This window comes from Dromiciops gliroides, chromosome 5, assembly GCF_019393635.1.
Source record: "Dromiciops gliroides isolate mDroGli1 chromosome 5, mDroGli1.pri, whole genome shotgun sequence".
NCBI lineage: Eukaryota > Metazoa > Chordata > Mammalia > Microbiotheria > Microbiotheriidae > Dromiciops > Dromiciops gliroides.
Window position 1 is genome coordinate 111935781 of NC_057865.1, and position 17715 is coordinate 111953495.

A 17715-nucleotide genomic window follows, 5' to 3' on the forward strand; every position below is an offset into this window, starting at 1 on the left:
AAGTCTAGAGAAAGCAGTAGTGGGGTAAATGTTGGTTGAAATGAATTAAAAGTTCATTCTTATCAGGATTGAATCTTGATCAACTTATTCTCTCCTCCATGCTACTGTAATGAGTAATAGCAGAAAGGCTATAACTACCATCCATATATGTTGTTATAAACTGACCTTTGAGTCAAATTAAGAAAAATATTTTGAATTATTTCCCATTGGTATTTTAATGAAAATGAAACACAAAATACTTAAAAGAAATAATAGATTCAAAAGTATTCACTGAAGGTAGAAACAAGTGAAATTTTAAAGAATCCAAACAAAAAAATATTGTTGAGACAATTGATCAATCAGCTAGATATAACTCACTGATTTTCTGATAAGATTGGAACATTTGATCATGCCATATGAGTACAGAATATCTTATTGTATTAGTAAAAAAAATAATAACAACATTACATGATTCAAATTGTTGTTGGGGGTTTTTTTTTGGTGAGGCAATTGGGGTTAAGTGACTTGCCCAAGGTCACACAGCTAGTAAGTGTTAAGTGTCTAAGGCTGGATTTGAACTCAGGTCCTCCTGAATCCAGGGCCAGTGCTCTATCCACTGCACCACCTAGCTGCCCCATGATTCAAGTTTTTAAAACCCAGTATATTGGGGCAGAGCCAAGATGGTGAATTAGAGGCAACCCAGCTGAACTCTCTCAACATTACCCTCCAAACAGCTTTAAGATAACACTAAAAATAAAATTTTAGATGGACAGAGCCAACAAAAGGTTAGGGTGAGACATGTTTATAGCTTTTCAATATTTAAGGTCCCAGCTTCTTAGCCTGACCGTGAAGGTACTCTACAACCTGCTCCCATCCCATTACTTCGCAACAGAAAATTACCATTCCTAAATAGGAACACTAATGCCCTCTTGGTGGAGTTGTGAACCGGTTAAACCATTTTGGAGAATAATTTGGCTATAAAACTGCATACTCTTTGACCTGGCAATACCACTATTAGTTCTGTATCCCAAAGAGATCAAAGAAAAAAGGAAAGGACCTATATATACAAAAATATTTATAGCAGCTTTTTCTGAGGTGGCAAAGAATTGGAAATCAAGGGGATTTTCATCAACTGGGGAATGGCTGAACAAGTTGAGGCATATTAGTGTGATGGAGTACTATTATGCTATGGGAAATGATGAGGGGGTGGTTTCAGAAAGACGTGGTAAGACTCGTATGAATGGATACAAAGTAAAAGGAGAAGAACTGGGACATCACTGCACAGTAACAGCAATTTATAATGATGATTCAAGTGTAAAAGACTTGGCTACTCTGATCAATATAATGATACAAGACAGTTTCAAAATACTCATGATGAAAAAATGCTATCCACCTTCATAGAGATGGACTCTGAGTGTAAATTTAAGTATAATTTTCTCACCCTTACTTTTCTTGCTTTTAAAAAAAAATATGGCTAATATGGAAATACGTTTTGCATGATTTCCCATGTATAATGGATATATTTCTTGCCTTTTCAGTGAGTTGGGGAGGGGTGAGAGGGAGGAAAAGAATTAGGAGCTCAAAATTTTAAAAGAAAAGCATGTTTAAAATAAACAATTTTTTTAAAGTACATAGAGAAATTACATAAAGAAACTCTGGTTTATCTCTGAGAATAATACAGTGAATGCTCATAGAGTCATCTCTGGAGTGCAGCTAGGTGGCACAGTGGATAAAGCACCAGCCCTCGATTCAGAAGGACCTGAGTTCAAATCCAGCTTCTGACACTTGACACTTACTAGTTGTGTGACCCTAGGGAAGTCACTTAACCCTCATTGTCTTGCAAAAAAAAAAAAAAGGAAGGAAGGAAGAGAGAGAGAGAGAGAGAGAGAGAGAGAGAGAGAGAGAGAGAGAGAGAGAATCATCTCTGCCAAAACCTAAGACTAAATATTTTTAGGAGTATCTCAGAGGGGCAATCATCCTGGAAAGAGATCCATCTCTTATAGCTATGGCTCCCTTAGGTTACTATAGTGTTTGGCCCTGCATCCTTTGAACACATGAAGAGTTTCTCAGGACTTCCCATATGGTAACACAGCTACAGATATTCATGAAGAGCTACCACCACAATCCTATGCTAAGGATTAAAATAGCTGGGTCCTGGATGATCAATTGGTAAGGGATGCCCAATTCTCACACAAACTCACCATTTATCAGCTATTGACTAAACCTCATATGCTATAAAAAGGGATCTTAGAAATAACAGGTAACCTAGAAGGAAATGAAAAGGGCTCCTGATTACCTACTTCCTTTGTGACCTTGAGAAATCACTTAATCTCTCTGGGTCTCAGTTTCCTCAGTCGTATAATTGGGGCTGGGGAGGAGTGAACCAGATGGCAGTTTCACTTCTGACTCTAAATCAAAGGACTGTAGACTTAGAGCTAGAAGGCATTTTAAAGGCCACCTATTCCAACTTCTTCATAATGGAGACCCATAGAGGTTAGTGACTTGCCCAAGGTCACAGAGACAGTAGGCATCAAGGGAAGTATGTCTACTAGGGAAGCATCAATCTTAAAACATCCTTGGCAGCAAAGCAAGTACTTTGTGAGAACCTGGAAGAAAATAATTTTTTTTCCTTTTTACTTCTGTCCTATATACATAAATGACAAGTAGATGTTTCCTATTTAAAGAACAGAACTAGTCTCTTCACTATATACAAAGGGATCATGTAAATGATTTATCTGTAGTACCAGTGCTCCCTTGTAAGACTAGGTAATAACAATGATGATGATGATGGCCATTATAATAAAATATAATAAAATAATAATAATAAATAAAAATGTAACTAGCATTTATAGCATGTTTTAAGGCTTGCAAATTGCTCATTTTACCCTCACAACAATCCTGAGAGGTAGGTGCTAAAATTGCCCCCATTTTACAAATTATCTCCATTGTATTAAATCCCATTGAGTGTGGTAACTATCCAAGGGCTGTGCTGCTGGAATGTGACCATGTGGCTAAGACTTTCTAACACATATTCTTCAATCGAGTGACACTGTCCTTCTGGCAGTTGTGGGAACACAATCCACCATCTCTCTCTGCATGGCATTTTCTCTGGCTGTCCCCCATGCCTGGAATGCTCTCCCTCCTTAACCCTTCCTACTGGCTTTCCTAGCATTCTTTAAATCCCAACTGAAATCCTATCTTTTACAAGAAGCCTTCCCCAGCCCTAAGTGGCACAGAGTCCTGGGCTTGAAGTCAGGAAGGCCTGAGTTCAAATACAGCCTCAGACACTAGCTGTGTGACCCTAGGCAAGTCACTTAATATGTTTGTCTCAGTTTCCTAAAATATAAAATGGGGATGACAATACCATCTACCTTAAAGGATTCATTGAGGTTGGAATCCATCCTGTTGAGAGTTAAGAGATTGAGAGGAAAGAAAGTGGAGACATCAACAGTAAATGGTCTTCTCCAGGAGTCTAACCACAAAAGGGAAAAAAGCAACTAGCAGGTTTTTATTTTTATAACTTTGAATAGATCCCTTATATAGCTTGCAAATGATACTTTTATTAGAGAAATTTGTTGCAAAGATCCTGCCCCTCCCTCCCCGCCCCCCCCTTTACTGTTTTTGTGATACCCAATTTGCCTCCTACTTTCTGACCACTTCTTAGGCTACCTATCACCATCTATGTTCTAAATTTTCCCTTTACATTTCTCCCTTGGTGAACGCATCAGCTCCTATATATTCAATGATCATCTCTATGTTGATGACTTCCAAATCTCCAGATCCAACCCTATCTCTCCCCTGACTTCCAATCTCACATCATCACCTGCCTAATGGGTAGCCTCAAATATTTCCCAATTATATTCCATCCTCCATTCAGCTGTCAGTGATCTTAAAGTGCATGTCTGACTATGGCCTCCCAATTCAATAAATTCTAGTGGTTCCCTATCATCTTCAGGATCAAATATAAAATCCTCTGTTGGGCATTCAAAGCCCTTAATGATCTGTACACCACCCTCTCCCTCACCCCAACTCCCTGCTCATTTTTCACAGGCTATCTTCCATGCATGGAATTCTCTCCCTTTTCATCTTCTCCTAGCTTCCCTGGCTTCTTCCTTTAAGTCCCAGGTAAAATCCCATATTCCACTAGAAGCTTTCCTCATTTTCCCCTTACTGCTAGTGCCTTTCCTCTGTTATCTCCAAATTATCTGGTATAGAGCTTGACTGTACATAGTTGTTTACATGTTGTCTCCCCATTAGACTGTGAACTCCTTGAGAGCAGAGACTGTCTTTTGTCTTTAGTTGTATTCCCAGTGCTTTGCACAGTGCCTGGCATATTGCTATTGGTGTTGTTTAGTTGTCTCCAGTCAAGTCTAACTTTTCATGACCCTTTCTGGAGTTTTCTTGGCAAAGATATTGGAGTTGGTTGTCATTTCCTTCTCTAGCTCATTTTACAGATGGGGAACTGAGGCAAACAGCATTAAGTGATTTGCCCAGGGTCACACAACTAGTAAGTGTGAGATCAGATTTGAACTTATGAAAATGAGTCTTCCTGACTTCAGGCCTAGTGCTCCATCCACTGTGCCACCTAGCTACCCCACCTGGCACATACTAACCACTTAAAAAATATTTATTGACTCACTGATTTCCCAAATGATAAATGGTCAAAGGATACAAACAGGAAGTTCTCAAGGGAAAAACTCAAACTATCTATGGCCATAAGAAAAATTGTTCCAAATAAGTAATAATTAGAAAAATATAAAATAAAGCAACTATAGAATTTCATCTCATACCCAACAGATTGGCAAAGTTGACCAAAAAGGAAAATGACAAATGTTGAAGGGGCTGTGGGAAAATAGGCACACTGATGCACTGCTGATGATAGAACTGTGAATTGGTACAACCATATTGAAAAGCACTTTGAAGCTATGCCCCAAATGTAACTAAAATATACATACCCTTGACCTAGCCATGACTCTGAGAAAAAAAGTCTTATAAGTACAAAAATATTTATAGTTCTTTTTGTGGGGGCAAAGAACCGGAAACTAAGGGGTGCCATCAGTTGGGGAATGGACTGAACAAATTATGATATATGAATGTAATGGAATACTCTTGTTGTAAGAAATGAAAAATGGGATAGTTTCAGAGAAACCTGAGAAGACTTGTATAGATTAATTCAGGGTAATGTGGGCAGAACTAGGGGAACAATATGCAACGACATTATAAAAATAAACAATTTTGAAAGGCTGAAGAACTCTTATTGATACAATGAATGATCAATCATGATTCCAGAGGACCAATGATGAAGAATGCTACTGATCTCCTCAAAAAGAGGTGATGCATTAATATAGTTATAAAATGAGATGAAGACTTTAGACATGGCCAGCGGGGTGTACTGGGTGTCTAGGAGGACTAGTACCTCTGGTGTGAAGACTTGCTGAACTCTTTTCAGGGCTGCTCATCCACCTTTGGTGTTCACCTTCACCAAATTCTCACCTGTGGCTCCAAGAAGCTGTAGCATGAACAGTGGCCATAGCCTGGTAAACCATTTCATCAGTAACTCACAGGTCTCAAACCTGTCAGGGAGTTAAGGTGATCTTTATCCTAAGCATGTGAAGATTTTCCCTGGTGGAATGGGCAGATGAGAACAATTTGGTCCAATGGCCATGAAAGCAGCTGAAGTCAGTGCTGTGGAGCTCTTAGAACTTGGTTAGACACCAAAGTCACCAAGGTTATCCATTGCATCCTGGGCCACTGACAGTTGTCTTGACTTTTGTCCTGCCACTGGACTTCAATGACTCAGGAAGAGAGAATGAGGCTGAGTACTTTGTGCAACTCTGTCTCACTTAAAGCCAACTCATGTATGTGTCAAGACATTACCCCATGAGGTCATTGATCCTCTTCAAAAATGAAGGATGAACAACAATAGCCCCAGCCAGTATGGGAATTCATTTTGCTTGTTAATAATTGCTATCATTTTTAAAAATTCTGTTTTTCTTTCCAAAGGTGAGAGATGAGAGGAAGAAAAAATAAATGCTTGATAATTTAAAAAATAAAATTTAAATTAAAAAATGTCTGAATCAAGTTCCTCTCCTGAGAATGAAAGGGAAAGGAATGGTGTAGCTGGTTTGAGAACATAAGTTCTGGGATATAGATGTTAAGGGGATTAGGAGAGCTAATCAGGTAAGAGTAAAGGGATTGGTGGGCAGAAATGAGGGCAGAGTTAAGATAGGACAACAAATTTGTAGTGGACCTTTGTGGGCAATTTATAGTTACCTTGCAGTACCTTTCAGTATCAGAGAAGCAACAAGGCTATGAGGGCCTTAAATAAGATTGGAGTTTTGAATGGGACCAGTAGCAAAAAGATTTAATTTTGGGAAACAAAGTCATTTGGAGCCAAGTTTGAACAAATGAAGTGAGCGATCAGGTTTGGTTTGGTTTTTAATCAAAAACAAGGTGTGACTATAAAGGAATAATATTGGTTTTCTTTTGTAGTTCATAAGCAATGGTTCTGAAGGCAATTTCAAAACCATAGTTCCAAAAATGCTTTCAAGAAATGACTTGAATGGTTACAGTAAATGTGTAGATTCTTAAGGTCACTGTTTTGAAAGGGACCAGTCATTTTGATACATAAGTTCTGATATTTGGATATGTAAATTTGTTTTAAAATGTCAGTCTCATTATTTTATACCTTTGATCAAATCTGTCAGTTAACAAGCATTTATTAAGCACTTATTAGCATTGGAAGTACAAAGAAAGGCAAAAACATTGACCCTATGCTCAAAGAGCTTATTTTGGTGGGAGAGACCACACGTACCTAACTAGATATATATAAAAGATATATGTGCATACATATACATATGTGTGTATATGTGTGTGTATTTGTATATAAAATGGAAAGTTATTTCAGAAAGGAAGCACCTAGTAGTAGTTGGGAACAGGAAGGAACTCCTGCAGAAAGTGGGATTTGAACTGATTCTTGAAGGAAGCCAGTGAAGCCGGTGGAGGTGAGAAAGGAGAGTATTTTGTGCATGGAGAGGTAGATGATGCAAAGACACAGAGAAGTGAAGTGTGTGTCATGTGGGAGGAATATCAATAAAGTCAGTATCACTGGATTGTAGAGTGATTCGAGGGGAGTAACTGTAAGATGATTGGAAAGGTAGGAAGGAGTCAGATTGTGAAGGACTTTAAAAGCAATTAAGAGGTTAGTAACTGTGGAGAGAGCAGTTTTGGTTGAATGATGTCAGAAGCCAGATTGTGGAGAGTGGAAAGAATGAGGGGACAGGAAGTGGAGGCATCGATTGTACATGGCCTTCTCAAGGAGTTTAGGCACAAAAGGGAGGAGAGATATGGGATAAGAGCGAAAGAGCTATTGGGAATGGATGAATCAAATGAGAGAGAGAGAGAGATTGAGAGACAGACAGACAGAGACAGAGACAGAGACATGGGTGTTTGTAGGCAGCAACAAATCAGCCAGTGATGGGCAGACATTGAAGAGTGCAGTTATGATAGAGGAAGCAGTTTGCTGGAAGAGGATGGAACGGAATCAAGAGTGCACGTAGAAGGGTTTGCCTTGGCAAGGAGAAGGGACATGTACTCATATGAGACAGACGCGGGTGAGCTAGTGCAAGAAGACATCAGAGTGATGTGATATAAGGAGGAGAGAAGAGGGAGCGCTAGGTGAATAGCCTCATTTTTCGTCTCAGCAAGATCAGAAGAGAGAGTTGGGGGAGGAGGTATCATCCTGTTGAGGAAGGGATGAAAAGGTTTGGAATAGCTGCTATGGTATTTGAAACAGCAAATCGATTAGGGAGGTATAAAAAGGACTGCTTTTTTCAAAGATGGAAGAGATAAAATAGAGTACTTATTTGCATCACAAAATGACTCACAGCAGGAAATATTTTTAATAGTAAAATCTTCTAGTATATTTAAAATGGTTTGATTTACATGCAAATTGTCAGTAACATTATCTGCTACATAAACTTGGGCAATTCTAGAAAGTCTTTCAGGGCATGGTGTACAGCCTATCAGTAGCATCACCAAGCTAAAGATTTTATTTATGCATACATTACTATAGTCAGTCAAGAAGTTTTGGTTTTTTTCAGCTTGCATTCTCATTGTTTGGTACAGTGCCTGGCACGAAGTTAGCACTTAACAAATGCTTGTTGACTGACCAACTGACTAATATGGTACACCTTAGACAAGGGACTTTTAAAAGAAAATATTCTCCCTTGAACTCACTCTCTCACAAGTGACATATATGAACTTGGCAGCTTCTAATTGACTAAAAGACTATGTTGGCATACCAGCACAACCAGCTGCCAAGGGCAAAATTCACTCAACCACCCAGTGATCTTTATCTGCATGATACCAAATATCTCCTAGCATGTTACCATGTCCTGTGTTCAACAAATATTTGCTGAATAAATTTAACAACCGGTTTGATTGATGTTTTCCTCGTCAAATTGGCTGGTATATGTGTTGATACTTTTTTTGGCATCATGTAGACATGACCTAATCTACCTCAGATCTCTAACTAAAGTGAGAAGGGAGGCATAATAGTGAGGTGTTTGATCATACAATACCCTTGGAACATAAGTAAAAGAAAAAAAAAACCCTCAAAAAATGTTTGCTTAACTTGTGGTCTACACATTTCAGCTTAATTCCAGTTTCTTTCATTTAAAGATATAATGGTTCTTGGGGAAGGACCATTCAGCCTTGGGACCTTTCTGACTCTCTGACAACTTCAATCATAGAAGGGTCCCCCAATTGTTGCCTGAGACAGGTCTCTGATCCAAATTCAGAAGAGGATTTCCATAATCATTTCCCCCTTATGAACAGAAGGAAGTATTTCAGGGAGCTAATAGAAGTTCTTCCTGCTCGTGTCTGCTTTCAGTGACTCCCAGATTAGTCCTGTTTGTTGTGAAGCATGGCAGACCAGATTAGTATAACTGAGCTCATCTGTTGCAGTTGTTTTTCTACCATAAGATGATCAGCCATGATAAATCTGTGATGGGATCACAGATCCAGAGCTGGAGAGAGACTTCACAGAGGCTATTGAACCCAAACCTTCAATTTTGTTTTGTTTGTTTGTATTTTTGGTGAGGCAATTGGGGTGAAGTGACTTGCCCAGGGTCACACGGCTAGTAAGTGTTAAGTGTCTGAGGCTGGATTTGAACTCAGGTCCTCCTGACTCCAGGGCCGGTGCTCTATCCACTGTGCCACCTAGCTGTCCCCCCAACCCTTCAATTTTATGGATGAGGAAAACTGAAGCCTAGGGTGATGAAGTAAGCATTATTGTAGCATCCTGATGTCTAGGGAGGCTTGGATCCTTAGCGTCCCTCCAACTATACTGTTTCATGCCTACAGAAAAGAATGAGTTTATAGTTCTGCATTGACCCTGCCCACATCTTTTCACTCTGTGGCACCCCTGGTCTGGGAGGTGCCTCTTCTTTAATTATCTGGAAGCTACAGGGTTGAGTTATATCTTGGTGTTGAGTGCTCCTAACATAAAGCCCTCCTTTTTGGGGTCTCTCTACTTGGGCTGATGGCTGGTTTAGTGAGGAATAGTGCTCTCATCCTGTGATGAACCTGCAGAAGTTTCTTGGCTCTGGGTCATCCCATTTTTTTGGAGTTCTTTTCTCTTTGGTTTGTTGATTAGCAGAAGATGCACTGTATTTATGAGATAATGTTGTGGAGCTCTCCTTGTTCTGGCTGGTCCCCCTTTTATTAGCTTGTGCTTCTTTGGCTGATTGCTTAGTTGGGGGCAAGGGCTCATTCTTTGGGGGTTCTGACAAGGTCTCTTTCGTCTCAGAGTTCCCCTTTGTATAAATCTGCCTTCTTTTCATTGTTTTTTCCTCTGTAACTAAACTGTCCTCCTGTGCTGATGAAAAATTTTTTGCTCTAGAGGAATCTGTTTTTATGGACTTGTCCCTCCTGAGCTGATTGGTGGTTGATCATTGGAACCTCACTGACATTGTGGGAAAAGCTTTCAAGATTCCCTGTCTTTGGGGATGGCCGCCTTTTTAGGCACTCTTACCTTTGGAATCAGCTCATTTTTGGCGAGCTTAGCAGGAACCTTTTTGCTTGAATGAACTTTTTGAGTTCTATCTTCCTGTGGCTGATTGTCATTTCCTATAAGTGGTTCAGCTTGGGATGGTTCAGGAAGTTCTGATGGAGGGGTTTCTCCATCCTGATTCACTTTGGAGCCTTCAGGTGGGCTTGGGTTGGTAGGTTCTGGTAGTTTTGTAGGATTCTGCTTATTATGGGCTCCTGATTCCAAACTTGTCTTTTTAATCTGTGCTGGCCCTTTAGCTGTCTCTCTTTTGAGAGAAGAGGGTTTTTTGGCTCTCACCTGAACTGACTCCTGATTTGGCACCTTGTCTGTAATCTTCCTGTTGGAGGTCAACTCTCTTTGTTGAGTTTTCTTTTCTTTTTTCTGTCTGTGGGCTTGAGGCTGATCTAGACCTTGATTCTGCTGGACTTCTGAGAAGGGAGTAGGGAGGTGAGGGAGTTTAATTTGATGAGCCTCTTCTTCTTGGGTCAAACTGGAACTGTGGTGCAATTGTGGTTCAGGTTGGGGAGGACTGATGAGAGGGAGCTTTATTTCACTGTCTTTCTCTTCTTGAGTTTTCAGGGAATTATCAGAGGGAGTTAAATGCGTGTTCTGTGGAGGATTGGAATTGAGAGGACTAATGGGAGGAAGTTTGATTTCTCCTTCCTGGGATGGCTGGGGCCTGGGAGAAGGAGTTATGTTTTGGTCTACCATTTGTTCTAAGGCAGATTCCCTGTTTGGTGAATGGGATTTGCTGGGAGCTTCCAACCTGGGAGATGGCCTCCTGCTTTGGAGAGGAGCTAGCATTCGGGGTTGTGGCAGCCTGGTAGGAGCCCACCTGTTTGGAGGGAGCAATGAGATTGGGGCATCCTTTTCTTGAGTCTGTTTTTGACTTCTTGGTGGATCTTCAGGGTAAGGAGTATCCACTCGAATGACTTCTGGTTTTGGGGTTTCTTCCTCTGAAGGCATCTGAGGCTCTTTGGGAGATGAGCCAAGGTTCTGTGTTGAGTCAGAGTGGGAAGGATTGGCATGAGGGAGTACTGCTTCACTCAGTTCCTCATTTTGGACAGTTTGTGTGCTGGGTGGTAGATTTGGTTCAGGCTCTTTTGGAAGTTTAGAGTTGGAAGAAAGCTCATCTTCCTTGACTTCCTTATTCTGAGTGGTCTGAGAGCTGGAGGGAGATGGGTCAGATTTCTGTGGAGGCTCAGGATGAGCAGAAGGAACTTTGGCCTCACCAGATTCCTCATCCTGGTCTTTATGAGGGCTGTGAGATGGAGGTGTGTCTGAGCGTTGTGAAATCTCTTGGTGAGACTCATTGGTGGCAGATAGGCCACCGTTTTTTGCTTCATCCTGGATTGGCATGACCTGGCTTTCAGAGGAGCCTTCTGTATGGACTAATGGTTTCTTATCAGGACTATTTCTGTTAGAATTGATATCTGGGTTTTCTAGTCCTGCTCCATTAGTATGTTTCTGATTTGGGGGTAAGTCTTGGAGATCTGTGGGCTTAGGATGGTTATCAGTTTCCTTGTCTTGGGCTGGCTGGGGAATATGAGATAAATCTGGGCTGGAATGTTGTGAAGCATTTTGATTGTTGGAAGGGACTTTTAGTCTATGGGTTTCTCCCTCCTGAGTCATCTGATGGTTCTGGGAAGGAGTTAAGTCCTGGTTCACAGAAACCTTTTCCTGATTCTGAACCCCAAAGGGAAACTCTGTTAAAACACCTTCTGCTTCCAGTTTTTCCAAACGCCTTGGGGATGGAATTAGGTATGGTGGCATCCCATTGAGAGTCTTATTGCTGGCGGGAGGTCCTGCTTTAATATAAACAGAAGTTAGCTAAAAACAAAGTCATAGAAATGCACCATAATTATAGAAATTCAAATAGTAGAGAGAGCCATTCTTACATCTAATATACTTGGGGTCTTCAAAAAATAGAACCAAGCTAAAATTAGAAACTTAGGCAGAGCCAGCCTTCACTTCTTGAAAATACTCACAATCTAGACCTCCCTCTTCTGAGAAATTGTATAAAAATCAATTTTAACTGAGAAAATTGACATTGACTGTAGGAAAATGAAGATGCTTATTTACATGCCAAAATGTGGTCTATAATTTCTGAAGTGATTAAGAACATTTTTCTAGGGATCATAATAAAAGGATGAGATTTCACCACCTTTAAAGGAGGGAGAAGAAGTCACCACTTAATCTGTTGACTTGCAGGTACCATAGGATGTATATGTGACTTAGAAGAAGTCTTATAATAGAAAGCATAGGCGTTCAAGCCCAAAATGTTTCAACCTCAGATACAGAGCTTCCAGTGCTCCTATTGATATTCAATGTGGTTTTTGTTTGTTTGTTTTGTGGGGTAATGAGGATTAAGTGACTTGCTCAGGGTCACACAGCTAATAAGTGTTAAGAGTCTGGGGTCAAATTTGAACTCAGGTCCTCCTGCCTCCAGGGCTGGTGCTCTATCCACTGAGCCAACTAGCTGCCCCTTGACTTTCAATAAAAAGAAGAAGGTGGAGTCTAAAACTCTAAGCTAATGAAGTTTATTTTGATTTCTGCCAAAATTCCAGGATGTATTCCAGGAATGCCTAGGGAGCATTTAGAAAAGAAAGCAATGATCTCCAAAAGCCAGCATGGATTCATCAATAACAAGTGATGTCAGGCTAAGTTCATTTCCTTTCTTACTTGGAAACTAGACTGGTGGATCAAGGTGATGAAGTAGATAGAATTTGACAAAGTTTCTTGTGCTATGCTTTTGGGGAACTTACAGAGATATAGAATAGAATATGTGGATTTTGAACTATTTGAATGACTACATTCACAGAATATAGGCATTGCCTGGTTGTGGTGGTGCAGGCCTATAATCCCAACTCCTCGAGAGACTAGACTGGTGGATCTTTTGAGCTATAGTAAGCTAAGTCAACCAGGTGTTCTTAAATAAATCTGGCATCAAAATAGTGAATCCTTAGGAGTGAGGGAGGCACCAAATTGCTTAAGGAGGTATGAACTGTCCCAAGTCAGAAACAGTGCAGGTCAAAGCTCCTATGTCAATAAGTAGTAGGATCCCACCCATAAGTAGCCTGAAAGAAGGAAGGAAGCAAGGAAGGAAGGATTGGAAGAGAGGAAGGAAAGGAAAGAAGGAGGAAGCGAGGAAGGAAGGAACAAAGGAAGAGAAAGGAAGAACAGAAAGGAGGAAGGAAAGAAAGAAGGGAAGAGGGAAGGAGAGAGGAAGGAAGGAAACATGTAGCCATTAACGGGTCAAATTTGACTTGAAGAGAGCTTTCACTATAGTGGAGAGACTCAGGGATCTGCCCTTGGCACTGTATTTACTAACATTTTTGCCAGTGGTTTAGATTCAGCCATCAATGGCCAGCATAGCAATTTTGTAGATGACATAAAGCTGAGAGACAGGCTAACACAATGAAAAATATCGTCAGGCTCCGAAAATATCTCAACAGGCTAGAAAAATGGGCCAAATTTAACGAAATAAGATGCAATAAAGATACGTTTCTATGCTTGGGTTCCTAAAATCAATTTTTCAAGTAAACAATAGAAGCAGCAAGTTAGACAACAGTTTGTGTGCAGAAACTGCCAACTCAATATGAGTCAGCTATAAATTAAAACGATATGAAAGCCCCAATGTTCTCTTCAACTGCATTAAGAAAGTTGTAGCATCTATAGTGAGTGAAACAACAATCCAACTGTACTGTCATTTGGGCACACCATCTCTGCGTTAATGTATTCCCTTCTGGATGCTACATTTTAGAAAGTACATTGATAAGCTAAGGAGAATTCAGAAGAAGCTAGCCAGGATAGTTAGGGGACTGGAGACTACACCATACCAGGATCAATTGAAAGAACTGTAGATAAGTAGTTGGGGAGGGGAGGATTGGGAGACAAGATAATTGTCTTCAAATATCTTAATACATAAATGGGATTAAATTTACTTTGATTTGGACCAGAGGGTAAAACTAGATGTAATTGGGGAGGGGTAGGAAATTGCTCCAGGGCAGATTTTGGCTTAATTGAAAGATAAACTTTCTAACAAAAGCTGCCCACAAGTGGAATTGGCTGCTTTGGGGGAGTGGGTTTGCAGTCTAGAAATCTGTCATCAGTGGCTAGATATTTGGGGTATTATAAATATGACTGATATTCAGGCAGAGATTAGACTAGAGGGTCTCTGACATTTCTCTGAGTTCTTAAATTCTCAGACCACTATGGGCCTAAGAAGAACCCCTAAGTCCACCTGATCTGATCCTTTATTATGCATTAAGATAAACTGGGTACCCCCTTAAATTGTAGATAATGTCTCATTAGCTTCCTAGCATAATGTCTTAGAGATTAAAAAAAAGATTAAAGAAATTAGAGATTAAAAAAAATAAACCCTGGAAATCATCTCATTGGTGAGTTGACAATTTTTTAAGAGAGAAATTCTTTTTGTAATATTCTTAAGAATATTGTTTCTAAGCAATTACTTAAAACTATATGTTAAAGGCAAAATAATCATCTACATTGTTTGAGGGAGATTCCACATTGGGAGTTCTCGACACCATTTAAATCACAGGTCTAGACCTCCCCCCCAAAATTCTAAGAGTATATCATTTCAAGAAGTCACATTATATTATATAATAATACATTTCTTCAATTGATGTCAGAGATTTTACACCAACCTCATCTGTATTGCTTTATATATTTTATTTGTTTATTTAATGAATACAAAATCAGTACAATACAACACAATAGAAAGACCAAATAATCATTGTTTATTATCTTCTGAAGGCCCTTGCTATCATGCACATGTGTGACCTAGGCTAGGAAAGCCTTGAGGAGCTGCCATTAATTAGCCTTCTCCCCTAAGCACATCAGTCCAATGAATTTATCAGATGAGCTAATTGTTGCCTTGGAAGGCAGGGAAAACTTGCTCCTGATGTATGAGATAGGAGAGAGGAAGACAAGAGGAGGTATGGTAGCAGCAAGTTCTTGGTCAAAGGAGAATTGGCCAAATGTGGATGGATAATGGCTAAGAAGGGTAGGTCTAAGGGGGACCTCTGTACTTTAGTAGAGGAAAGGGTTTTCAGTCTGAACATCATTTATCTCCTGAGCTAAGTATTCATTATTTATAGCACTTAACATGCCTCAATGAGATGAGTCTTCAGACTCATTCTTCTATTGTGGCCCAAAGAGCTCAAGCTATACACTAAGAACATGCAATTCATGATGTGCCACTTTCTGACCTCGTTCAAAGCCTTCAGCTGTCCCATCTCCATTCTCTGGCTTACTAGTTTGTAATAAAATAGCAACAGCAAATCAACTTTTTGGTTGGTTTTGAATTCTCACATTGATAATTTTATTTAGAAGTATATTATCCTCATATTGAGGATCCAAGTCAAGTTGTTCAAAGGCTCATTGGGAACCATGGATTCTGCCAGGCCAGGTAAGAAGAAATATGGAAATATATAGAGATGATGAAAGGGTTCTGAATACATTAAAATTAGTATATGCAGCATCAGGAAGCACATATTTAGCTTACTTTAGTTATTTTCATAACACATATTTTTAGGCCTTTGTGCTATGGAAACTTTGGTTGGTTCAAGGATTTCCTGGACCAGTTGAGCAGAAAAAGAAAGAAAAATCTGTTTTTAAATGATGTAATTCTTCAGAAGATCTGAAAGTTTGTCATTCTACTCTATTTTCAATTATCATTTTATCCATGACCAATGGTATTTGACCAAAATCTGAGCTTTCTCCACTTAGATCAGGTTGACTTACATGGTTTAAAAAAACCTCAGAAACGTTCTAACTACTACCACTGATTTTAAAAAGACAACAACAAAAAACAGGAATTAGATTCATTCTTCATCGTAAGTTACTGATATTAAATAATTATTGCTGACATTTATAATGCCTTACAGTTTACAAAGTATTTTACATGCAATTATCTCAATTGATTCTCACAACACCCCTGTGAGGTAGGTAGTACAAGTATAATTAACTTCATTTTACAGAGAAGGAAATTGGGTCTTAATGATCATCTTGTCCAATCACTTTTTCTTTTTAAGAAGAGGAATCTGGGGGCCAGGGAGGTTAAGGGAGTGACAATAGGTCACACAGCTATAATTTGTCCATTAGGTTAACTTTGTCTTCATTTTCAGTGCATGACAGTGGCATAGGGTTGACATTCTGGGCCTCCAAGCAAAAAACATAGGCAGGGGCCCTTTACCCTTTGTTAACTGAAAGATACAAAAATACCAGTTGAAAGGGTGTCTCCTTTATGAGGTTCTCTGAACCATAAGGGCTACTTAGTATTTACACCTAAGGAGAAATAAGAAGAAAACAGCTGGCCTGGGGTACCTCATGCCTCTAACTCCAACTTTTTCTCTGTCACTCTTTACACAATTTTCAAATAGATCAGAGCCACCTGACCAATTAATCCTTAACAAGCTAAGCAGTTATACAAATTTAGAAGGTTTAGTGAAAGTCAACACAAGAATCATAGGACCACACGATTTTAGAAATGTAAGGGATTTAAAGATTATCCTTCATTTTACGAATAGGGAAACTGATGCCCATAGATGTGAAATGATTTACTCCCTTAGTGGGGAAATTGAAATGTGAACCCATATCTTCTGACTCCTGATCCAGTCCTCTTTCTCCCACACCACATTAAGTATAAATATTTTAAAGAATCTTAATAGTCCCTGATAATATTTTGCAAATAATTTTATTAAGTAACATGTGAAGGCTACTTTCCACTAACCCCTGAAATTGCCTGTGTTTTTAGACAGGTCAGATGTGGCAGATCAAGAAGAAGGGGGTGATAGAAAGGGAAGTAGATATGACCAGATTACTGAGAAATGCAAAGATGTCATGCAGGGAAATACCTATATGGCCAAGAAAGCTGATTCCCTTTGAAGGTCACTTCTAAAGAAAGGGCTTACCTGATTGGGCAACGATCCACCTACCTTCTGTTGCATTTTTCAGCATAATGCTTTTTTTTTTCTTGACCAGGCAATGAGGGTTAAGTGACTTGCCCAGGGTCACACAGCTAGTAAGTGTCAGGTGTCTGAGGCTGGATTTGAACTCAGGTCCTCCTGAATCCTGGGCTGGTGCTCTATCCACTGAGCCACCTAGCTGCCCCTCAGCATAATCCTTAGTGAGTTTCACTAGAGTTCCATTATAACAGTGAGGTAGACCAGAGTTAAAGTCAAATTTCCTCAGAATTGATGACTCAAATAGCAAAGAAGTTGGGAAAACATGACCACAACCCAAGAAGCAGTCTAGAAACTGGGAAGGGCAACTAACTTTCCAGAAGTTAAGTAAACTTCCCGGGGTCATGGGGGTCATGCAGCTTCCATGTTACAGTCCTGAAATTACAGAAACTGCCTTTGACCAAGATACTTTTCTTAGAGAACCAAATAGATACGATGAATTTACATTTGTTTGAAAAGAAATTAGTATTGCCACCTAAGTAACACAGTTTTTAGATGATATTAATAGTACCTGCAATGCCAGGTATAGTCTTGTCAAGTTGGTCAGACAAACCAAGGTATTCTCTAATGAGCTTACACAGTTTCTGGTATGCAAGGTTCATATCATCTACCGGTAAAAGAGAAAACATTTTTTAAGGCAAAAGGCATATAAAAACAGCAAATTCTCAATTATTAATGGTAATGGATAAGTAACAT

General features: G+C 39.6%; 1 protein-coding gene across 1 annotated transcript in view; it reads right to left on the reverse strand.

Moving 5' to 3' along the window:
* Positions 1 to 17715, reverse strand: part of LRGUK (leucine rich repeats and guanylate kinase domain containing) — a 130567-nt gene that overhangs the window by 52688 nt on the left and 60164 nt on the right. Inside the window, 1 exon segment of the mRNA XM_043967863.1 lies at positions 17531 to 17626. Coding sequence (XP_043823798.1) covers positions 17531 to 17626 — 96 coding nt within the window.